Source organism: Tiliqua scincoides, chromosome 1 (genome assembly GCF_035046505.1).
Source record: "Tiliqua scincoides isolate rTilSci1 chromosome 1, rTilSci1.hap2, whole genome shotgun sequence".
NCBI lineage: Eukaryota > Metazoa > Chordata > Lepidosauria > Squamata > Scincidae > Tiliqua > Tiliqua scincoides.
This window is the reverse complement of record NC_089821.1, coordinates 56,826,876-56,852,745: the sequence shown is the minus strand read 5'-3', so window position 1 is coordinate 56,852,745 and position 25,870 is coordinate 56,826,876. Positions and strand designations below refer to the sequence as shown.

At 42.1% G+C, this 25,870-nt stretch overlaps 1 protein-coding gene across 3 annotated transcripts in view; it reads left to right on the top strand.

Annotated features, from left to right (window-relative positions):
• The window catches only part of BRSK2 (BR serine/threonine kinase 2), a 464,708-nt gene that overhangs the window by 330,854 nt on the left and 107,984 nt on the right, over positions 1-25,870 (top strand). For all 3 annotated transcript variants that reach the window (XM_066627584.1, XM_066627576.1, XM_066627568.1), the window contains exons 3-4: positions 982-1,067; positions 21,641-21,781. In XM_066627584.1, coding sequence (XP_066483681.1) covers positions 982-1,067; positions 21,641-21,781 — 227 coding nt within the window. The remainder of the gene's footprint in view (positions 1-981; positions 1,068-21,640; positions 21,782-25,870) is intronic.

Genomic DNA, 25,870 nt, shown 5'->3' with positions numbered 1-25,870 from the left:
TTCTCTCCCCGTTTTACCTTTTACCGCAAATCTGTGTAGTAGGTTTTGGTTGAGAGAGTCCCTGGATACAATGAAGGTTTGTTGGTCAGTGTCAAAGCCTATATTGATGGAAGACCAAGATCTAATTCAAAATATGGCAAAGGACCTTAGTGTCTAGTATGTGGAACTCCTGCCCTGGGAGATCCATCTGGACCCCCCCCCTCCACACCCATTGATGGTACTCCAACAACATATTAAGATCTTCTAGTTCAGCAGGCCTTTGGCCAAATCCATATTTGAATTTATCCCTGGTCTTTTCTTGTCTTAGTCACTGTTTTTCACTTGCTATGTTTTGTCTGTTCATTTTTTTTAAAAAAAATGTTGTTTTAAATTGTTGATGTTAGCTATTTGGGGTGTTTCATTCTGAAATGGAAAGGTGGGATATAAATGTCTTACTAAATATGTGTAGGAAAGATTTGGTAAGATTCTAAAAATCCTTTCTGGAGATGAAGTTTTGATTACGTAGGAGATGGACTGTAGCTGTTATGGAAGAGATGATGAATTCTGCTATATCAGTAGAGTCCAGAAATCTTTCTGTTTGAAATGGCATCAGTTTATGAAGTTCTGAAAGGATCATGGACAGATGTTTGAATTTTTGAACACTGTAGCAGATACCGAAAGAATGTTTTATTTATTTTAAGGAAAAAAGTAATTGTCTTTGTAACTATTATACAATTGATAGCAGTTGTATAGGTAGGTATTTGTGTTTATCTGGGTTTTTCTGGGAGTTTAATAACATGTAAACAGCAAATAAACAAATTACCCTTATTATTAATCTTGTCATTTCCTAACTATTGTTTTCTCCATGATTTCTCCAAGCAGAAGAGGATCTATGGAACTTTGTAGAATGGAGGTGAATGGGTTGGGGTAGCAGGTAGAGAACCGGATATAATCTATGGCACAGTTTTTAACCCTTTCTTCTATTTTTCTTTTCTCTTCCAGGTGGAGCGGGAAATAGCCATCCTGAAGTTGATAGAACACCCCCATGTTTTAAAGCTGCATGATGTTTATGAAAACAAAAAATATTTGTAGGTATTATTCATTTCACAGGAAAGGGAAGAAAAGAAAAAAAATTGGTTGGGGAAAATGCATTGAGCATTTCCTAATGTGGCGAGTAGACCAATGTGTCACTCTACCTGTAAGATACTTGTATATGTTATTAGTTCATTTTTTGTGTTACCATTTGCTTTTCTCTTAATACGCTAGCTTAGGAAGAGAAGAACTGGAATTTTCTTATGCTATTTTTCTTTATATGACTGACTATTTCTCTAGTGTTTTAAGTGTAAAAAGTGTTCAGTAGTTAGTATCACATTCATTTTATCATTGTGGAAATTACTTACTGGATTTAGGAACATTTTTTGGCGCTGCTATCTGAGAGTGAGTTGATAAAGGCCACTCAGTTTGTGGTTATGTTGTGATGTGAAATTGCACCGTTCAGTAATAAAACTGCTAGTAATTAAAATCCTCGAGACTTTGCATTAAATCTTATTCTCCTCTTTAAAATACAATTAGAATTACAAATTTAGTTGAAATATTCAATATTTCTTATTGGTCCTACCAAAAAGAATGCAATATAGGGGGCCCCCATATCTGTGGATCCCATATCCTCAGTTTTATTTAACCATGGATGTGGTAGCCGCTGAGGGCTTCCTCAGCCCTCATAATGCTCTTTTAAAGGAACAAAAATGTAACTTCCAGTCAGTGGTGTATCTAAGGGGGTGCAAGGGGTAGCAATTGCACCAGCCTACAAGCTTTAGGGGGGCAACAACACTAGTGGACAAAACTGTAAAAATTTTGGTATGTACAAATAATACCATCATGTTATGTATCATTGGAAAGGTCATTTAATGAAGAATGCAACAAAACAAACTGCAACAAAATGCAACTAAACAATTATCTTTAAGCATGTTTGGATGTTTAAATGAAAGTGTTTAGTAATCTTGATAGTAAAAACTAACTTAAAGGAAATTGTCATTTTGAGGGCGCAATCCTTACCCTTATGTCCGTGCTTTCCTGCACTGACATAAGGGCAATGCAGCACTTAGGTAATGGAACAAACATTCCCTTACTTTGAGGAGGCCTCCGTGAGTGACACCCAACTGCAGGATGCAGCACATGTCCCATTGGCACCACTATGCCAGTGCTGGAAATTACTGACATAAGGGGTTAGGGTTGCGCCCTAAGTGTCTTTGAGCCCAATCCTATGCACATCTACTCAGAAGTAAGTTCCATTATATTCAATGAGGCTTACTCCCAGGTAAGTGTGGATAGGATTTTTACAATCCTATCCTAATTGCAGCCTTTTACAAATACATTAGGATGAAGTCCCATGTGAATTATATGCCTCTAATCAACTCTGTTAGTTTGGGAAGACCTTTGCTGTTATATAGAGAACAGGAAGTTGACATGCCTTGGAATGGTGAAATTTTGCCTTTGGATGCCTGATGATGTCTACAGCAATTGTAGGACGAAATAGTGTTTTTTAATTCATCAAACATTAGTTGTTTGGTATACCCAGAGATTTTTACTATGAGCAAAAACAAACTGCATTGGAATATCTGTATTCTATCAAACGTTATGGCCAATTCACTGGAAAATGAAAAGACAACTGCCTTATGGAACAAAAAATGGATTTCTTTAATACCAAACTGACCTATTAGACTGATTGTTCTGAGAGTCAATGATATGGTATTCTGATACAGCTATGAGTCGACTCTTATTTCCATGTATCATAGTACAGTTTCTCGTGCTAACTGGGTAAAGAGGCATTTTTTCAAGTGATGGTGCTTTTATATTTAGCAGTGTTGTGTATTGTTTAGCAGGGGGAGAATTACCATCCCTCTTCACCTCAGCCCAATGTCTCTAACCAATAAAGGGCATGCTTTTTATTTATTTACTTTATTAATTAAATTTGATTTTGTCATGGGGGGGGGGTTTCAAAATCTTCTTTGACCCCAAGTAGCAGATAGATGTCTTAGCTATGCTACTGACTGGGGGAAGGTGGCAGAGCAAGTGGGTGGTGAGCTGCTGGGGGAGGGGGCAAGTTTTCCCTCAGTCTTCACTTTTGAAAAAGCCCAGCATGCTGTCACTTCCAGTTCTGACATCACTTCTGGAGGTATGGGGAGCACAGCTCCCCTTGCCGCCGGAGGTTGGCAAGGATCCCCAGTATCTGTGGTTTCAAGTATCTGCCTGGGTTCCAGAACTCCTGCTGATACTGGGGCACACTGATACTAGGCTGATACTGATTAAGAAAATAATCAGTTTTCTTCTTCCTCTGTTGACTTTAGCAGGAATATTTAACCCACAGAGGCTATTTTACCATAAATCAATGGGTTTAGAAGACCATGGAAAAGAGTTTCTTCAGCTCTCAAGTTTATTAAAAAGATACAAAAAAAGACTGAATTTGTTGCCAATTTCTAAAAGAGACCAGCTTTAGTCTTAAGTTTTATATTATGGGAATGGGTGGAATAATAAAGCTGGAGCAATTCTTATCCAATGAGACAGTTCCAAAAGTTTAAGGGTTACCTTAGTAAAAGTGATTGCACTTTATTTTGGTTTCAGCCCAATGACCAGGCTTTGAAGGTCAATAGGCCTACAATATTTGTATATTATTACCACCTGGCTGTTTTTGAACTGACCTGAAGCTAAATAATACTCATGTTTACATATTACAAAATAATATTTAATATATTTAAGTTGCCACTGCTATTTTAAAAGTTGCACATCCTACTGTAAAGCAAATTAGTCTGAGGAGTGGTGACGTCCTCCAGGCTACCCAATAAGCTTCATAGCTGAGTTCAGATTTAAGCTGAGGTGCCTCCAAATCCATTCGCAGTACTAGACAGTGAGCCATACAGGCTGTCATGCTAGATGATGCATCTGATGAACAGCCCACAAAAGCTGTTCACTATAAATTTGAGAGAATTAATGTATTGCAAGGCCCTTTGGTGCTTTGCTCCTTGGTTGGATTTCACCTCCTTACCCATGACTGAGATAAGGACTTGTACAGGCAATCACTTCAGGGAACAGAAGCAATGACTCCCTTAGTATTAGCCAAAGCCCTGCTCCTGAAATATTTGTGTGTTCACTTTATATATGGAATGGAGCAGTGGGATAACCTCACTGCAGGGGAAGAGGCTTCCACTTTCTTTTGTTGTTTCTATGACAGAAGAACAGCCTAATCCTATCCAAAGATAGGCACACCAAAGCCCACTGATTTCAGTGCCCTTTCTTCATAGACTGGGAACTGGGATTTATCATTGGGTATGAAGTGTGTGTCTCATTTATCAGTTGCATGTCTGTTGAAATTTTCTCTGGTCTTTCACATTCTGCTCATTATGATCTGTTAGGGTGTCTCTTAATCCCAAGAAATTTACTGTAACTGGGTTCTAGAAGACACAAAACAATAGCCTTGAAATTTTGATCCTGACAACACCATTGAATGGCTGTGTGAATTTGAGCAAGTTACTTGCATCTCTGAGCCTCCATTGATCCATCTGCAAGATGGGGTTAATAAAATGTTCCTCAGGGAGATCATCCAATGAAGGATAGTCATTGTCAAAGTGTAAATAGCTTGCTGTTATAATTAATGACAATAATTTAAAGAAAATTATACAGATTTTGTGCTAAATGTCATTGCTTGTTATTAAGATGAACTGTTAAGATTGACAGTATAGAAACCTAATCAATTAGTCAATAAATTTGGTTTGAATAACACTAAGCAGTGGTGATACTGTGCTTGTGAGAGGGATGAAGGGGTATGTTTTTCATAACATTTCCACTTCAAGGTTGGGAGGAGGAATGTGATGTTAGCAGCATAAATAACAAAGCAGGATGCCTTCCCCTCCCTCTTAGAACAAATGAGTCTCAGGTTACTACATCACCTTTCCATCAAACCTCATGTCTTGATGACAGTGCTGGTGGCATGGTTTCTTAGGCATCTTATGAATTATGGTTGGTATTTCGGATGCCAAAGACTAATCGCAGTGCAGCACTGGGGAATAGTTCCTCGATAAATGTTAATTTCACAAATCATGTTTGACTTTTGCTTTATGATTTAATTTGTGACAAGGGGCTTTGGTTGAGTAGATTCCTAATGCAGTCATGAATCAAATCCTTTTTCCACAGTTTATTTAAGGCTGAAAATGCATTTGGAAAAAAAATAAAAATAAAAATTTCGAAGCCCAGCTAAACTGACAGTCATTTTACTACAACTGCTCATTCTAGCTCGCTTGCTTGCCTGCTTTCTTGGCATTCAGAGGAGTTAAGCTGGTTCAGTGCCGATTTACGCCTGCAGTAGAATCAGCTTATAATGAGTCCCAGAGGTAGAAGAATCTCATGATCAAATGCTTCCCCACCCAATGAATAAATATATAAATCCCTGTGTAGACCTGGAAATCTAGCATATCAGGGTCTAGTCTAGTCTTCTCCCTGGTATGCTAATTTTCTATGTGCAGAAAGTTTTTTGGTGGAGAAATCCTTGATCATGAGATCACACATTGTAGTCAAAGTGGTGTGTGGTGGTGGCCTGTGCTCCCGCACTGCCTTAATCACCCTCAATTTTGCCACCTTGCACTCACTAGGGGATGAGGGAAGAGTGCAGAAGGGTAGGCCAGCCAAGCGCCTGTTACTAGGGAGGGGAAGAGAGACACCTTCAGCCCACGTCCCTTCTACTTATCGGAGCTTGGTGTGCAGCCTCTCCTTCACACAGCTTTTGTTTGAAATGATGAGGACCAGTACTCTGTTCATTTCACACAAAAGTCACATGGAGGAGAGGCTGCACACCAAGCTTCGGCAAGTAGAAGAGTGGGTCCCCTCCTTGGCTAGGGAGTAGGAGGAGAAAAGTGCCCCTACTTTCCCTTTCGCTTACCAGAGCTCTATGTATTGCCTTACTTCTTCCTGCATGCCACTTCTGAAATGCAAAGGAACAGCATATTTCAAACAGAAGCAGCATAGAGGAGGGGGGGGGGGCTGTGTGCTTATAAATAAAGTGAAAGCAAGGGTTGTGGGCTCCAGCTCATTTCTCCATGCCTGTTTGGAGCTTCATAAGTATTAAATGGGTGGGAGAGAAGTGATTTGGAGCTGCAGCAGCTTTTTTTCCTTCTCTCTCCAGCAGTGCTACTACTGCCACAATCCTCTTCCAACTTGCTCTCAGCAAGTCAGAAGAGGATCAGAGCCCCAATGGAGTGGCATGCTGGAGGGAGTGGTGGATAGAGGGGCTGGGGGCTCAACTGTTTGCTGTCTCTCCAGGGGTGCTGCTCTGTGCAACTACTTCAGGTTGCTTCATGGCAAGGCTGGACCTGGTGGTGTTGTCCAGAAATAATGTGATTCTGCTGAACATATAGGTTTATTCAATTGAGCAAAGTTGCAGCAGAACAATATGCCACAGCAGATTCATAGAAAAATGCCACTCTTTTTTGTGGGGTGCCATGTAAACGAATACAGATTCTTCCTATGTTATGGCAGCATCTCTGTGAAGTAGAGCCGTATTCGTTCTAACTTTTCAAACAGGGAACTAAGGTACAAGGAGATGAAAGCCCAAATCTTACACTGATACTGAAAAACTGCTTCAGTGTGGTGGGGATGCAGGTTACAGCAGCAGTGTCTATCCAGGAATCACATAATGCGAGAAATGATGATATTGGTGCCAAGGTGGCACCAATATGGGGATGTCTCGCATCCTTCTCCTAAAATGTATGCATCCTGCATACAGCTGTAACCACTGAGTGCATTTTTGTAGAGGCAAGAATGGGGGTTCAATCTGGGCTGGTGCGTACAACTTGCCTACTGCTTTTCCCTTCTCTCTGTAGATAGAGGCTGTCTGTCCTTTGCGGCGATTAGGGTGATCTGACAAGCAGATGTTGCAGTTTTGCATCCCACTACTTCACTCAGATTGAGAAGGTTTGCAGCATTGTGTCAGGGGAAGCTGCAGCTTCTGCTCACAGTGAACAAATTAGATCATCCATTCTCCATGCTCAGGGAGCTGTCACAGCAGGGCACAAGAGCAAGATGGCTGCCTGGAAAGCAAGAGGAGCAAAAGTCCATAGTCAGGCAGGCAGGCAGGGTGTGGACCACGAAAATGAAATAAAAATCCCAAACAAACAAAAATAATTTGGAAACTGAATGTTACAGATGTTTAGGGATTGCAAGAGGTACCCAAAGGATTGGCCAATGAAACACTCTTCCCCAGAAAGAATATTGGCTGATGAAGATTGTCTTGGAGCATTCTGCTCTTCCAACCTGCACCAGACATCCCTCTGGCTGAATTCTGCTGAACATCACTTGCCCTACATGAATCCTTGGTAGTGTTTAGGCATGCACGACTACACACTATAAATAACAGGCAAAGCAGCATTCAAAAAGCCTTTCATTCCCAATAAATCAAAGGCAGAAGTGGTTCGACAGCCTCCAAACACACCTCTTTCGCTCCATCCTAAATATGCCCAGAAAGCTTTTTTTTGTTTTGTTTTTATGTTTCCCTTTAAATAAGCATTGGGTGGTTAAAACCAGCCCTTTAAAAAAATTACAAGCACACGTGTATTCATATTCTGCCAGGGAAACAGGAAAAAAAAAATCCCACAATTTTTAAACGAAGAGGTCTTGGCTCAGTCCCAAATTAGGGTTTAAAAATTCATGCCTGCCATAAGAATTTATATAGCTCTTGAATAATTTATATGCTGCACCAATAACAAGGAGCTTAATATCTAATAGAGATTATTTAATCAATAGAAAATGGCACAGCAAAAAAAATCATCAAAGAATTGTAGTATGTTGGTCTGGACTGGGCACTTTTTAACTCTTCTCCTACTGAGCAGGGAAGTAGTAAGATGTTTTATAAAGCAGACTTAGCTGTAGAAGTGCTCCTGTTTTCCTGTCATGCTCTTCTCTGGTGCCCTTTCATCCTCGAATAGCCAGATCACTGCTGCGCGCAACTATAGCTGTGAAATATAATGAGTTTCCTAATTGTGGAGTGAATCAATAGAAAGGAGTACTTCATTTCTAAATATATCAGGAATTTTGAGGAGGGAAAAAGCTACTCGTATGTGTATATTTAACCTCTGACTTGGATCACTGGCTTCATTCAGAATGTGATTGTCATGATGCTATTTACTGCTGAGTTTATTTCTATGCTTATTCTTGTGTTCTAATTACATAGGATGCTAGGTGAGTTTGAGGATAATGTGGACACAATTGATCTGTTTTTTTAATGCTAGAATTCCTGGTTGGTTTTTTTTTTTACTCCCTGGCCCCCCACTCCACCCACCCACCACACTGCATTCACTAGATGCACTTTGAGAACTACACTGAGAAGTGCATCTCCTAGCTGCTAAGGAAGATCGTTTTTGTTTGCTTGATTATTCTTCTTCCTAAAAGCTGATACCTAACTTTCTCACATAAATAAACCAAAGGGGCTAAACATTTAATTTTAACAAATGTAAAAAACAATGTAACCAACGAACGGCCAATAAAAGCACAATAAGCATCACCAAACAAGTTGGACCGACATGAACAGGCTAGATACTCTGCCAGCCTACCCCCTACTGATACTGAGTGGTATCTCGGGCGGATATGAAGAGCCATGGTCAATCCGGTTCTGTTTCATACACCCTAATATTCTTGTTCAGAACTTGCTCTGCACAATGCATAGCACCAACCTACAGAAAATGTTCACTAGCCAACTTTTCCATTCTTTTATTATTTTCAATTTTGACCCCACTCCTGCAATTTCCCGTTTCAGCAAGTAAAGACTTGGTGACATGCCACTGAAGGAAGGCAGAGCAGAGGCCACAAGACAGCTTATACCTCAGGGACGTTGTAGCATTAGAAGACCCTACATTAACATCTTTGTGAACCACATACTCTACAGTCAGCAACTCCTCCAGCCTTCACTGCCAGTTGTTCTAGACTAGCTTTTGGGTTCACCCTCTTATTCTCCTACAGTGTCTCAGAAAAGGGAGGTATACTTCTGCTTCTTGCAAAAATCAGAAGGGGAGAGTTGTCCCAGTTTGTTTGGATCACCAAAATAGTCCATAGTCTGTTAGGAAATAACTCTAAAATTCTTCAGAATTGGAGAAGCTCAACTATGGACACTGAATAGGGTTTTGACTTTATGACCTGCTCCTTCCGGACTTTTAGCCCAATCTGAATAGGGCTGCCTGAGCTGTGGTATAGTGGTGTCAAAACAGCTGCTGCTGTATCCTGCAGGGCCAGGGAGGCAGCTGGAGGTCTCCACGACATAAGGGAACATTTGTTCCCTTAGCTTGTGTCAAGCCCCAGCAACCTCTATATGTCTATTCAGATCTGGCCCAGCTTCCCCTCTCCGTAGAATGCCTCCTTCCACTTGGTGGCATACTTACCGCTGACAGCTCCCAGGGCTCCTCCAACCAGTGCAGAAGCCCAGTGCCCACCCACACTGGCCTCCCTGCCGGCACCTCTATCCTTCTGGCCACCACAAATTGCCTTATGCACTTTTGCATTACTGGTCTCCCAGGCAGCACATGCTGGCCTAAGGTTTGATCAGGCTCATAGTGAAGAAATGTTGGCATTTCTTCACTATGCCATCACAGTGCTGCTTCGTTTTTACAACTTTCTGTGTCTTTAAGCTCTGCTCAGAATTTAGAGGAGAAAGATTGTCTAGCTTTGCTGCTTATCGCAGCTGCTAGTTTTCCTGATGTTATGATACCTTAGAGGCCCTTTGAGTTAGGAGCTTGTTAGCTGTGATTAGGAGGTGAGTTTGGGACACGGATGGAAAAGTGACAAGCACACATAGTCTAAGATAAATAAAACATTTTTAGAAGAATCACTTTATGTTGTTTCATATCATCTCTTTCTCTGAACGAAAGAAAATTATTCCTCATATTGAGCTCTGTGCTTCCTTCCCTATAAATAGCAGAATCTCATCTCTTTCAAAGTTCTGTTTATCCTGATGTTTTTTTCTCTTATGGTTTAGTGTGAATTAATCCCACCTCGCATGTTTTGATGGATTTCTCATAGTATTCACTAGACCCTAATTATCAGTGGATTTGGCCCATATTTTAGAAGCAAAGCAGTCCTACAGAATCTAATAAGAACTACAAGAGGCAACTCAGAAGGAATTTGGGGGGGAGGGGAGAAACATTTTTTTCCCTTCCTATCTCCTTCAGCCTATCTGCATCCATCACCTCTGGCCACTACATCCCCCCTCCTCCAACCTTCCTCCACTCATTCCCCTTTCTTTCACTTACAACGTTTTCCTGTTCTCTGACCTCTTCTTACCTCTTTTGACAGTGCTTTGGGCTCTGGAAAGGGGCTGCTGAGGGAGGTGGAGAATCCTTTTAACATCCCACAATTTGAGGCAATGGTCCTATTCCCAACAATCTTCCATGCAGTAAGTCCTGCATGGGAGGTGGGAGCCCTATTTTCCAAGCTGCTAAATATAGTACATAATGCTTGGAAATAGTGCTTGGAAAATGCCAGAATGTCCCCAGAAAAGCGCTGCTTGGGAGAAAGACACGCAGACTGTGTGCAGCAAATGTTTTCATGTTAAACTGTGCAGAAGAGCTCTAAAATAAAATAATAAAACAAAGCTATAAAACAATAAAAATAAAACAAAAGTAGTCTTCATACTTAGAGGTTAAAGGGAGAGTTCTTAATACTCTGTTATCACACTTCCAAGTTAGGAATGATGGGCGCTTTCTCTGTTAGCCTTTGACATCAGCTGAAGGCCTGTATATTTGACAGGACTGTGCCAGTCTCCTATAGCAGTCTTCAGTATTTTCAGTTGTTCATTTCTCTGGGTTGTTTATATTGTTGCTCATTGACATTTGGCTTATTTTCTTGTATTTTAATTGCTTTTTAAATTTTGAGATTGTGAGCCACTTTTATTTATATTCAGAAAGAAAGGATGTACATTTTAAATAGACATTGACAGCCCAATCTTATCCCCTTCCACCAGCACCCATGCAGCCATGCCAAAAAGGTACATACTGCAGACTATGGTGGTGGGGTGGGGGGCAGGGTACAGGAGGTAAGTGAAAACATTTTGCACTTACCTCCTGGTAGGCTTCCCAATCACCAACGTATCTCCTTGGACTGGACTGTTGGCAACCTTCAGTCTCGAAAGACTATGGTATCGCGCTCTGAAAGGTGGTTCTGGAACAGCGTCTAGTGTGGCTGAAAAGGCCGATTCGGGAGTGACAGTCCCTTCCACACCGGGAGCAAGTGCAGTCTGTCACTGGTCTGTCTCCCTGGCTATGGGCCTTCCTTCTTTGCCTCTTTGCCTTAGTCTGTTGGCCAAGTGTCTTTCAAACTGGGAAAGGCCATGCTGCACAGCCTGCCTCCAAGCGGGCCACTCAGAGGCCAGGGTTTCCCACCTGTTGAGATCCACTCCTAAGGATCCTTCAGATCCCTCTTGCAGATGTCCTTGTATCGCAGCTGTGGTCTACCTGTAGGACCACATTTTCTCTGGAATTTTCATTTTCCATTTTCTGTGGAATATAGCTATCTCCTTGGACATACACTACCTATTTTTGAGGCTTATGTCTGAGGAGAGAAAATGGATGAGGAGGTTTTAAAAAGAGGGAATAAGAGCTGGTATGCACCATTGTCACTGAACCTACTCCTCCTGCCTCCTCCCCATCCCATTTCTTCACCCCCCCCCAGTCAAAAAATGCCACAGTCCTTCCACTTCCTTCCCCTCCCACGTCCCATCCCTATTTATGGCTTGCTGGTGCCATGGGCTCCAGGTAGGCTGATGCCATGCAGCCAGCACCTCTTGCTGTTTCTGGCAGGAACCTGGTTGCATGCTATAGAACACCACATTTTGTGATGCCATATGTCAGGCTGCATTGGCAGAACTATATACCAGCAACACAGCCAATATTGATGAGAAAGATGTGGGGGTATGCATGTTGGGAAGACAGAGAGGTTGATTGTGCCCCCTGATGAAATCAAGATCCCAACATTAACCATACAGGAGAGCCTACACCACTTATAACAACTATTTCTGACTTGTTTTATTATTTAGTTATTAGAATATTCTTATCCTGCTGTTTGGCCTCATTGAAATCCTCTTAGAAAATTAATTTCTCATAGTGGAAAATTAGTGGAAAATGTTTACCGGCGCACCCCCCCCCCCCCAAAATAAATGCACCAGACTGCGGCTTGGATTGAAAACTTGGGCCACTTTATTGATCTTAAGTTACAGCAGGGTGACTGGGGGTAGTTGACTAAACTCCCAGTCCTAAATCGTGTAGGATTGTTAATAGGGATAGATGAACCTAGCCGTCTACCTCCCCCAAGATCAAAGGGTGAAACTGTCCGACTCCAGGCTGTCACCAGACCAGCGGCCTAGGACAACCTGTCAACATTGCCCAAATATTTAAAACAGCAGGACTGCTGGCCCACAGGTCAAGCTTTGCCAGGTGTGCCAGTCCAATCAAAGGGGCTTGCCAGCCAGCCTCTTTGAGCCGAGAAGACATCATGTGAGGGGTACTGGCTCACCCCTTGACCTTGCTGTCTTAGACAAACACTGGGGTGTGCCTACCTACCCTGACCCCAAACACTTCAAGCTAAAGTGACCAAAATTACCATAACCATGTGAAAACCTAGCCAGGACAGTCTGGGGTAGGCGAAAAAACTGACAGCCAAAGGCCAATCAGGATGTCAGCAAAAAATTCCTACCCAGCCCAACGGGGGCCAGCTAATCTCAGACTGAAGTAATGGGGGGAGAGGAGGTTCCAGCCTAACTTCCCACTCCCAGCAGCAGGTGGGCCAATTAGGAGCAAACCTCAGCCTGTCTTCATCAGGTGGGGGCAACAACCTTTCGCGCCAACAGTCATTTCTGCTTTCACTTAATATTTTCAGTTCCACACTGTGAACAGAAATGAAACCACCAAGAAATTCCTCCATGATTAACAAAAAAAGGGTGCAATCCTAGCCCCCAGGTTAGGCCGGCACAAGTCACTTACACCGACCTAGGGGTGATGCAAACGTGGTATAAGTCACACTTATATAAGGTATAACTTACATACTTATATAAGGTATAACAACACACTGAGGCAGCCTCAGGTGTGCGGCTGCTTTGCATCTCCTGCTGTGAGCAAGAGGAAGGCTGCTACCCGATCCTCATTTACCTGGAAGTAAGTCCTTTTGACTATTATGGGGCTTACTTCTGAGTAGACACACCTAGGATTGGGTATAAAGTCCCTTGTCTGCCCTGCCTGCTGATTGGGCAGCCAGAGGAGCCTGGAGGAGGTCTGGGAGGAGTGAGTGAGAAGGAGGGGCAGGCAAGCAGATAGGAAGCCAGCAGGTCTGCTGAGGCTACCAGCCTAAGAATGGACTGGCTGAAGTCCCTTCTCCTTGCCACTGTTGCCTGCAGCTCCCCAAATCGACCCTCCCTGTCTCACCTTTGCCTTTCAGAGGAGGGGCGTTGGGCCCCAATCCTATCCACACTTTCCTGGGAGTAAGCCCCATTGACTATAATGGGACTTACTTCTGAGTAAACATGCCTGAGCTGGGCTGAGCTCTCAAGTTTCTCTCCTAGCCCCACTTTCCTGGCAGTAAGCCCCATTGACTATAAGGGGACTTACTTCTGAGTAGACACACTCGGGATTGGGCTTTTGGTAACACTTTTTCTGAAATACAGGAGCAGGCAATTGGCAGTGGGGGGGAGAGAATGTGAGGCAAGTGATTCTGGACCTTGGGAAGGTGGGGATGAGTGAGGGGAGGGACAGTAGGAGAGGTGCTAACTGCAATTATGAGAGGAGGGGGGAATGTGCCTGTGGGAGGGGGTGGGGAGGGGGAGAGGAGGAGAGAGAAGTGCCAATTGCCTGCTTCTGTATTTGAGAAAAAAAGAGTGCAACCCAAAGCCCAATCCTAGGCATGTCTACTCAGAAGTAAGACCCACAGGCACATTCCCCTCCAATGTCCCCCCTAGCCTTTGGCTGCAATCCTAACCACACTTTCCTGAGAGTAAGCCCCATTGAACAAAATAGGACTTACATCTGAGTAGACCTGGTTAGGATTGTGCCCTTTGTCATGTAATGATTTATTTGTATTAATTATAATAATTAAAAATTAATTGTAATGTAGTAATTTAATGTAAGTAAAAAAACTGGGAGTGTGCCTTGACAATTTTAGTGCCTTGACAGTGTGCTGTGAGCTGAAAAAGGTTGAAAATGGCTGATCTATAACCTGGATGATACAACTATATATTGCTATGACTTCAACAATCATTTCTAAGTTCCTGGTAATAAACTTCTAGCTAGTCTTCTAGCTATTGTTTTATAGCTCTTAACTACAACTGTAGGCAGAATATATTCCTATTCTAAGGTTGGGTAGAGTGTGATGCATTTGGTAGCTACTTCTAGCACATAGAGTAGTAGTTGGGTGCTAAAGTAACATTCTGTAATCAAAACCAACAGGTGGATGCAATCTTAAATGTAGTTGTTTGAACAGCATATTTTCAGTTCATGTCTCTGGCATGCTAGTAAATTAAGACAGATCTTGCGTAACTCAGGTAACACATATAATCTCCTGCACCTTTGTATATCATCCCCTTTGTGTGTCATCTCCTGCACCTTGAGCCCTGACTAACAAACAAGTCTGCCACTCTTGTATTAGCGGAACTGTTAATTCAGAGTGGATTGTCTGGGTTCTCCTCTTGCATTCTCTTGATGAGACACAAGCACAAATCTTTTTTTAAAATGTCTTTGTCCATTTCTTTCTATTTCCTCTGATTTTCTGAGTGGTAAACAAAGTAAATAACCCCTTGAATTATCTGTGTCTCTCAGTATGCTTTTCACCCAAGATTGAGGCATTTTTAGTAAGAGAAAGTCGGTTAAAAATAAATAAATGGCTGTGCTGTTTCTGCTGTAGGTGACAAAGATGTTAGGCTTGTAATTTTCTGAAGTTTGACCTTCACAATCTGCGTGAAGGACAATTTCTGGTTACATACAAAGTTACTGGTAGTGTGTCTAAATTTGTATTATATCTTAAAGCTATGAACAACTTTGTCCTATGGCTCTACCCTGTCTAAAACATCAGCTTTCCACAACAGAATAAATGAGTTATCTGAGTCCCTAATTAGAAAGCTAATTTTGAACATGTCACTAGATTTTCCAGATGCCACTAGATCCAAACATTAACAATCTCTTCCCTAAAGTCTTTCATGGCAGGAAGAGTAAAAAAGATACAGTGTTGTCCAAGCCAATTGATGATATTTCCAAATCCACCTCATCTCATGTGAAGGCAGTCAATGAAAAGATTTGTTTACACCCTTTTGTAGTGTTCCATCATGCTTATTTCCATGGATGGCATCAGTGGCTGTCCAGGTTGTTTGGACACTGCCTGATGGCCTACAAGCATTTATCAGGATAACCTCTGAAGCCCCCTTGGGCTCACCTTTATGTGGGACAGCAGCAAACTCATGTGCTTCATGAAGCATGCTATCTTTTCCTGTCCTCCCCATCTTCAGACAAGTTTCCTCAAGAAAACCCGTTCACAGATGGCTGAGGAGGGTGAGATGAGATGATGCCAAAACATCTCACCAGTCAATTGAGTGAGACATTCTGTTCTGATGGGGGGGGGGGCAAACGGATGCTTTCTTCCTGCAATGAAGCTAAGGGAAAATAGTGTTGCTACAATCACTCTGCCCCTGCAAAGACTTAAGTGGTTCCCTTCCTTCCTCCTAAGAAGAACTTTGGCAACCACTGCTCTAACTCATTTGGATAGCCATAAGAACAGCCCCACTGGGTCAGGCCATAGGCCCATCTAGTCCAGCTTCCTGTATCTCACAGTGACCCACCAAATGCTTCAGGGAGCATTGTATTGTATTGGCAACCTTCAGTCTCGAAGGACTATGGTAACGCGCTCTGAAAGGTGGTTCTGGCACAGCGTCTAGTGTGGCTGAAAAGGCCAATCCGGGAGTGACAATCCCTTCCACACCGGGAGCAAGTGCAGACTGTCCCTGGTCTGGTCCCTGTTCAGGGAGCATACAAGACAACAAAATACCCACATCCCAGTGCCATCCCTTGCATCTGGCATTTTGAGGTAACCTACTTCTAAAATCAGGAGGTTGTACATATGCATCATGGCCTGTAACCTGTGATGGACTCTTCCTCCAGAAATTTGTCCAAACCCCTTTTAAAGGCATCTAGGCCAGATGCCATCACCCCATCCTATGGCAAGGAGTTCCACAGACTAACTACACACTAAGTAAATAAATATTTTCAATTACCTCTTCTCCACCTCAATGACATACACCAGAGGCTTCCTGGGAAAGTAGGCTTGCTCCACACTTCAGACAGATGCAGGACCCTGGAAGCTTTCTCCTGAAGTTCCCCTTCAGGTCCTCACATCAGTGGTCTCAGGACACTAATGATAGGTCCTGAGGACCAAGCCCAGGGAGGCAGTACACACTCCCACTGCCCTCCCTTCTTATGCTCAGTCTCTGAAGCATACAACCCTGCCCAGAAATAATAAATAAATTAAGTGCAGTCTCTAAAACATTCTCTGTTCCCTCCCTCTCAGAAGTACAATTTTTAAAAACTCACCTCTTTTGCCCCACTTGCAACTAGTGAGAGCTCAGCAAAGCCTCTGAAGCAACCAAAAAGCTGCCTCTCCCAGTGCTATACAAAGTGGTCATTTGCACAGACTCCCTGCTTTTTCATGGCTGTTTTTTTAACAGAAGAGAAGCAACTCTTCCTGCTGCCTCCCCATAACTTGCTGATGCAGGCATCCTGCTGTTTTGTGATTAGAAGTCAGCTGTGCTGCTTTTTTTAAATTGGAAGACACCCATTATTTTAGTCTAACCTGCTGGAGGCAACTCTTCCTGCTGCCTCCCCAGGGACTGATGACACAATTGCTGTCTTTGTTATTATTGGGCAAAGGGAGGTAACTCTTGCTGCTGGCTTTAATTGCACAGACATCCCTGCCTGTTTTGTCTCTTGCAAGCCATCATAGTAACTGAGCTGATTGGCGGCTCTCCTTGTTCCCTCTGTGTTTTTGTGTATTCTGCTTTAAATGGACTGAGCTGGAGTAGAAAGAAGCAACTTGGGAAAGACAAAAGGAACTTCTTTTTTTTTAAACTTGTTAGGCCCTTCACTTTTTTGTTCTACTTGCTGGGTTAGGTGAGGCTCTGTCTATCCTACCTGTACATCATGGCAGGACACACATTCTCCTGCTGAATCCCGATCTGAAGATGACACCAAGTAATCATCTCTTGGCTCTTCTTTCACCCCTTAAAATGTTTTCAAACATAATGTTTCCCTAAAAAAGAAACCTGAAAGTGAGCTAATAATTTTTAGTTGAAACAGGTGTTTCAGAGCTTGTGACTCAGAGGCAGAACTAGCACTTTGTATGCATAAGATCCCAGGTTCAGTGTCTGACATCTCTAGATAAAAGTTAGCAGGCCTTGGAGAGCTGCTACTAGCCAGAACAGACTGTAGAGTGCCTGTGGACCAACCTGATATAAGGCAGCTTCATATGTTCAGTGGTGCCTTCATTTTTTAAAAATTTTGTTTCTTAAAAGATATAATCTTAAACAGTTGCAAACTAGTTTATTTGGAAGTAATTCCAATGGGATCACAAGCAATTAAGTGGGATAGAATTGGGGTGCACAAAGATTTGCCTAATTTGCCTTTATCGTATTCTTCTTAATCCAGTATTTTATGGAAGAGGCTCAGAGTGATTTTCTGTCACTCAATCAGAGCCATCTGCTGGCATTTGTTTAGTCATTTGTCAACTGGTAGTTTCTTCAGTATCTGTTATTTTCTCATCATTGTCATATTAAATATCACTAAGGGCATAACCTGGAGTCCCGGGAGGGTCACAAACGTGCCGTAAAGCACATTTGCACCTCCATGGGAGGAAGCTGCATTGGCCACATGCACGGAGGCTGGCAGAAGCCTCTGCGGTGACTTCCTCCCCGCTGCTTGTGCCAGTGCACCTGCCCTGCGAGCTGATTGGGCAGGTAGGAGTGGGGGGCGCAGGGAGGAGGCGGGAGGAGGCGTTTCTGGCTGTGGGGAGGGTGGGCAATGGGTGGCCCCGGGGGTGGGCGTGCGGGGAGCCGCCCGCAGTTATGCTGGATCCCAACCCCTGTCCCCGGGGAGAATGCAGCGGCTTCAGTTTGCTCCACTCTCCTCAGACTTGCGCTACCTCCAGAGGTGGCGCAGGTCCAAGGAGACCCATTGGGGCCAGCAGCCCTTACCCAGAGGTAAGGGAAGAGTTTCCCCTTGCCTCTGGCTGAGCTGCTGCTGGCCAGTAACCCACATTGGATGCAGCGCAAGCCTCCTGGCTTGCCTGCTCCAGTGCGGGTTTGGATTGTGCCCTAAATCTCTCAGATCTTTTATGAACCAGCTTCCCAATTTTCAACCCCAAATCAGGTCAGGCTTTTAACATGTGTTCCTAGTGAGTGCCTGCAGAAGCTCAGCCCTGTGCAAGCAACCCACTTGACTGTCTGCAAGAAGTTTGAATGTAAAAGGGTGGGTTCACAGAGATAAGTAGCCTGACTTTTCATAGTGTGATTGGGCAGATAAGCAGCCAGACCACTTATTTTTCCTATAGCATTATTTTTATCCTGACTTCTGCTTTGCCCAGTAGAACAGAAAGTCCTTGGCTTCTGGGGAAGGGGCAGACAGCATGAAAATTCAAATTGAATATGAGGCTGCTCAAAGTAGATTTGTAGGCAGGTTTTGCTTCCAATCTCCTCACAGGCATTGGAACTAAGGTGTTCAATTCTCTGGGTACCTGCATTTGAGAGCCCACAACACCTCTAGTCCTAAGAATCTGGTAAAGTGGTATTGGCGACTGAGGAAAAAATATATATATGATGATGTAGATTTTCTATGTTGGTGATATAACAGTGTTGAAGGGAATCCTTTGGATATTTGATGAATCTGTTCTTACATTCAAATATATTTGAAAGAACTGACCACCACCATTTATGAAACAATGGAGTTTCAATTCCATAAGAGACCAAATTCTTCATTATGAGTGACCCAGATTAGTTAGGAACACAGCAAGAAATGTGGGTGATTTTCAGTTTGCTAACTTTGGCAAGACGTTAAGTAGCTCAATTTTGGAAGCAGAAAAAAAGACCTTCAGCTATTAGAGAATGGGAAAATATATGATGGGGAATTATTAGTTGCTTGAAATTAACTTTATTATGTAGAAGTTAGAGAAGGGAGGATATGGGAGATTAGTGCTCTGGATGTGCTGAATATATTTTTATATTGTTCGTATGGAAGTCAAAACAGAAATGCAATAAATGGTAAATGGAAAGAAGTGATGCTGTATTAGGTGCTATGATTATATATTCTGGGAAAATGGTTTTAATGTTTATACTGTTCAATTGTTTAGATTATTGTTTGTCTTATAGTTTGTAATGGAAATGTATTATTCATAAAGATTATTTGCAGCACTATCCTCCGTACATTTGCGTCGGATTAAGCATCATTGACACAAGTTGGACTTCCTTCTGACTAAATATGCTTAGGTTTGCACTGTTAATAATAATTACATAATACTCTAAAAAAATCATTACTGCCAGTCTCCTTCTCACGTAAATATAAACAGAATAATGAACACTTTTTTGGAACAAAAAAATAAACCAAACTAACTACAAATACTTTGTTATACATTTCTTATTTCTGAATCTTGGAGTGTGAAAATCATTCCCCCCATATGACTATTGCTTAATCTGGTGCATTATTTTTCCCAACAAAAATTATTACAATAATGTGATATCCCTAACTATGGAGCTGAAATATGCATTCGTATTTTCTGCAATGCTATTTTAGAAGAGCATATCTAGATTGCTGTCTGCAGTCTTTTGGGGCAGAATTTCCCTCCAAGCATTGGAAATTAATCAATGCTGAGTTGAAAGCAAGAAAGGCATCCAATTTTGTTAAAATCTACATTTCAAAAGGTCTAAGAATTAGTGTGTAGTGGTAAATTTTAAAGCATAGGAACTTGTCCAGAGACCCCACATAGCCATGCCCCTTTTAAGACTATAATCAAAATATAGTAATAAACTTGAAAATCTTTCATTAAAATGTTTTCTTCTCCAGCCACTTAAGAACATAAGAACAGTCCCACTGGATCAGGCCATAGGCCCATCTAGTCCAGCTTCCTGTATCTCACACTTACTATGCTTCACATAAAGATCTAGCTCCTTTCATCCTAAACTGTTGTAGTGGGTTGCAGTAGTTTTAAAACAAATGTATAAAAAATGAAAAATAGAATTAAACCCAGAAGAAGAGTGCTAGCTATTCACATTTATTCAGAAGTAAGTCTCACTATGGAATTCAACTATTCAATAGAATTTATTCCCAGGTAAATTTCTGGGACAGGTTAAACAGCTGAGCCGATGAACCTGTTGACCGCAAGGTTGGCAGTTTGAATCCATGTGATGGGGTGAACTCCCATTGCTTGACCCAGCTCCTGCCAACCTAGCAGTTCAAAAGCATATAAAAATACAAGTAGATAAATGGGTGCCACCTTGATGGGAAGGTGACAGCACTCCAAGGGCTTAGGCATCTAGTCATGCCAGCCACATGACCATGGAAACTGCCTACGGACAAACACCAGCTCTTTGGTTTAGAATCAGAGATAAGCACCGGCTCAAGAGTCGGACACGACTTGGCTTAATGCCTTTATCTTTACCTACATTTCTATAGGACCATACCCTTAAAGTAACATGAGCTTCATACCGTATCCTGGGTATGCCTATCCAGTATGCCCTTTTGGGACAGGGAGCCATTAGTTATTTGATTTTTCTCTGTAAACCGCTTTGTGAACTTTTTGTTGAGAAGCATTATATACATTTTGTCAATAATTATAGTAATAATAGCCCTTGACAAAGACAGTGGCCTAGGCCAGTGGTTCCCAAACCCCTACAGGGAGTTGGGAGCCAGGCAAATATTTCTGCGGGTGGGGAAGGAGGCAGGGAAGGGGGCAGCAATAGCACTACAATTATTGTAGCACCACCACTATCAAGGGGCTTATTACTTCCCTTGGGGGCAGAGCTGGCCTCTTGCAGGGCCCTGAAGGCTTCCAGCCCCCTCCAATGTCCTCCAAGGCTTCTGTAAACAGTCCTTATCTCCAATGAGCAGCTATTTGGGCTTCAAGCTTCCCAGCAGGATGCCAGCAATGCAGTGCTGTTGCTGCAATTGGAGCAGGGCCACTCCCCTTAAGGGGGAATGCCCTACTTCTGGTTCCTTTGGTGAGTCACAACCTACCAGTTTGGGAACCGATGGCCTAGTCATCAATGCATGACCCTGTGCAAATTTCTTAGCCTGCCTCTTGGTGAGCCTGATGCTTCTTAGTTAAGGGCATTTTGAAAAAGTTTCAAAGGCAGCACCTGAGTGTTCCTGATGTTGAAATCCCAGAACTTGACTCCTGCTACACCCGTGCTAAGAACTCCAAGAATTCAGTTGCTTACAGCCCAGCTAAAAATGTACAAGGGCACTTGTTTTCAAATTGCCTTGTTTTGTAGTCAAAGTTACTAATCGGACAAAGTTACTAATAGGCTATGCAGGAAGTTTGTTCTTGCATAGGTTTGTGGTGTTAGATATCTGTGTGATTGCTTGGAAACAAATACCTTTTTGATTTCTCTTTTTAGATATTTGGTGCTAGAACATGTATCTGGTGGAGAGCTCTTTGACTATCTTGTAAAGAAGGGAAGATTAACACCAAAAGAAGCCAGAAAGTTTTTCCGACAAATCATTTCTGCTTTAGACTTTTGTCACAGTCATTCAATATGGTAAGTTCAGCTCTTTATGGCATGTAGCTTGTGGCAGAAGATTGCATAGAAGAACAGCCTGTATGTTCTTGGAACTCTTGCACCTTTTAATGGGTCATTAACCAGCGAATGATGAAAGTTTGGAATCCACGGTGCTATGTGTGCACTGTTCTGTGCCAGTCCTCTTTGTGCTTATTACATACATGTGCTGAGGCTGTCCATGTTCTTTCTTGGCTACATAATGTAACATACATAATGACAAGTGGTTCAGATCTGATTACTATTGTACACTAAATCTTTTTTTTCCATGGTGAGCTTGAAGAGAGGGAAGCACCTACTGTCACATTCATTTACAGTGAGCGGCTTAACTAGGAAAACCAAAGCCCAGTGGGACCAGTGGCTTAATTTATAAGGGTCTTGGGGGCACTTGCCAATAAATAAGAATAATATGTGTCGTATTGAGCCTAGTCCCTGAAGGAACCTGGGACAATTACCAATTCAACAAACTCATTTTATGGCATCCTTGGGTTATAGAAAACCTTCTGGTATTTGGCAGCCTTGCCTAGACCCCTTCTGGGCATTTGAATCACTGTAGCCTTTAATTTCCTTTCCAGTAGGGAGTAATTTTCTTTATCAGTCTGTTATTGATACTTATTAACTCACTTGGATGATTTAACTGTTGAGTGTAGTTTACCCTGCAACTTGCAGGCCATGTTTTAAATTGAACTAGTTTCCACTTATTGCTTTAGCAAGTCTGAGTAATTTTTAAATTACACTGAAACCGAGTTTTTCCTGCTGGTTGGAATGCAAGGTTTCTGTACAGCTACTGACCCATAACCACACACTTATTTCTCAGTAATGCCATTTCCTAAACTTTGATTGGCTAAGAGCTGTGATTTACATAATGGCTGTATGGCTGTTTCTCAATACAGATGGCATTAAGTTGCCTTCTGTCCGATAAGCTGAAGGCTACAGTCAGATGAGGAGTGTTGACTGTGTAGCCATTGCATTGCTACCACTCAGGGTCTCTGAGACGAATTTTATATCAAGGGGTTCAAAGTTTCTTTTAGGCCTCTTCTCCATTGGAATCATAACACAGGCCTAAAAAAAACTAACCCCCCAAAACCACAAACCCTTTATTTTAGTTGCCAAGGATGTTTCAATGAATTTAGGATATTTTTGGAGTGCTGAATCAAAAAATAACTTCAGTTTTGCCCAGTTGGCCCTAGTTTTGGGGGTATGGCTGCTTGAATCAGAATATAAAGTGGTAATGCCATGTCCCCAAAACTAGAACCAACTGGGCAAAACTGAGACCATTTTTTGATTCAACACCCCAAATATACCCAAGAGTAGGTATAACTTTTACAATAAAGAAATGCATGTAGGCTTGTGTATTTTTATATGATAATTGGATCATAATTTTTATGAACCACAGTATATAAAACTTATATGCAGGCTTACACAGAATATGAATGCTAGTCTTCATACAGTATATGCAAACATTTTATGAGATCCCAGAAATTTTCCCACTCCCCTCCTTTGTCTCCTGGGCCCCCTTTTTGACCCTGGGACTCAGTAAAATATATGCCTTGCACCCCTCTCATGGGCCCTGCTGCCACATAATAAATGTGCAGTGATTATAGAGGCAATTTTTTCTTGGCTTCTTGCAACCCTGTTATGCCCATGACAAAGAGGGAAGCCTCATGATCTTGCAGATAGAGTGCCTTTCTTTTGTGCCTTTCTTTTCTCCCATGTGCCTTTCTTTTGGTAGGAAACTTAGCAAGAAGAAATCCAAGGAAGCTGTGGAGCTTGTTTATGCATCAGTTGTTAGTTGAATTTGATGTGCCGCACAGTTCTATGCATGTTTATTCAAAAGCAAGCACCACTGAGTCTAGGCTGGTTCACGGCATTGCAGCAATAGTATACAGTTTTGAAAAAAATCTGAATATCTTTATATGCATCTTTGTATAGTTTACGTTGAATCATTTTGAAGAGAAGATTTTCACTCAGGTGCGAAATGATACAAAAATGAATGATGACAGAACTTGTAGTTTATAACAGACCATCATGGTTTTCATATGTGGGCTGAATCTGTCCCTTTGCCTACCACTCATTTTTTTTATCCTGCCCTGTTCTGCTCCAACTACCCAGGTAAACTTTTTATACCTCATTGTGTTTGGGTAGGACTGCTTGTGCATCTGCATAAATCTGCAGCATGAAAATAAAAGTTGTACATTTATCCATGACATTTAGGAGAAAAATAAAAGGGCAATTGGTGAGTGGGGATGGACTGACAAATTATATACAAAGAGCACTTGGCAGGAAAGACCTTTCTGATATGGGATTTCCTATTGATGTTTGGACCCACAGTTTGCTTCTAGTATAGCAGCAAATAAAGGAGTAAGTAGCCTGATAATCTAGAGGCAGTGGATGCACTGCAAACCAGCACCACAAATGTTTTGAGTTGCACTAAGCTACAAGTGTAGACAAGCTCTAAGGAAAGAAGGGTGACAGGATATGGGATAGGATGAATGTCAAGTCCATAGAATATAGGCAAGTAGCGCAGATGGGTTTATAACAGTCAACACAGCAGAAGAGAGAGCTGACAGAAATCAATAACAGCTTGAGGGCCCAATCTGAAACTCATTAAAATTAATGGAGAGAGTCTCACTTACTTTGGTAGCCACCAAATCAGGCCAAGAGATTTTTCCTTATTAAACTATATGACCAAATGCATAAGTCCTTTGGACTGGTAGTTCATCAGTCCAGCAGACACTTACAGTTTCACAGTAAACAAAACACCTGCAGGTTATTGCTTACTTACATGATCAGGAGTGCCTTGTTTTAATAGGCTGCAGGTTTAATCTTTGGCATGTTCCATGCGATTGGTGTTGTGCTTTCAGATAATTTTTAGCATGTTTCTGCATAATGATATCGACTAGCTGGAAGTGTTGTGGTGCCAGATTTTGGAGACCTGAGTCAAGTCCCACTTCAACCCAGGTTCTCCATTCACCCCACCATTGCCATTTTTAAAAAGAAATAAATCTTCCAACCATATATTTATGAGTGGTTATACTAACACAATCATTTTAAATCTAATCTAAATTTCTGTAGCACTTTTGATATGCCAATCACTCTGCAATCCTTATCACAACCATCTTACACCCAAATTTTGTAAGTAAACCATTGGATACGGTTTGCAGATGGGAAATTGAGGCTTAGCGATTGGGACTTGGCCAAGGATTTGAAACAATGGTTCCCAGTTCCAGGATGATGAATCTCACCAGTCATGATCTCATGTGTAGGACCTGAGCTGGAACTTTACTGTCCACTTCGGTGATCTGCTGTGATCATTTATCAACTCATAAGATTAATTGGATTGAACTCCATAGCTGATCCAATATAATCATGCAGTTGGTGAGACAATGCCCTTTTTGTTAAGAAGATAATTATTATCGTTGTTCTGACCACTGTAATCAGAGAGCATTGCAACTCCTAGATTAATGTGGTTGTTCTCATGATTCTGAGAAATCATGATCAAAAATTGGAGAGAGCAGAGGATTAATTTCATAAAGGGGGGGCACACATAATGTACTTTTTTAAATGATGAAGCCTGACCTTGTCCTGCCAGAGGGCAGCAATACGACAAATCATCTAATCAACCAGGTTATCCAGTCATGACCACACTGAAAATGAAAGCTTCTCCTTTGGCTAATGATAGAATGTGGGTGTTTGTTTTTCACTGATAGAACAGACCGATAGTTTTGTATCTACTCTATGCCATGCTAGCATCCCCTTCTTCCACCACAAGTGGGCAAGCACAGAAAAATCCCCCCCGGGTCCTATTATGGCTTTCCCCCCATAGCATTGTATTTATTGATGACCCAGAATGGAATCCTGGCTATGAGAATCTGAATACTTTCCCCCATAAGTTCATGTATCAGATATCTCTGATTTTAAACTTCATCAAAAATCACATATCTCCTTAAGATTTGCAAGGATGCGGCTCATCCCAGGGCTTAGTTTTCAAACTTTCTTGGAGTTTGAGCCCCAAGGCAAGTCTTTGCAGGGATGGGGAGAACAGCAGTGACACAATCCTCAGGACCACTG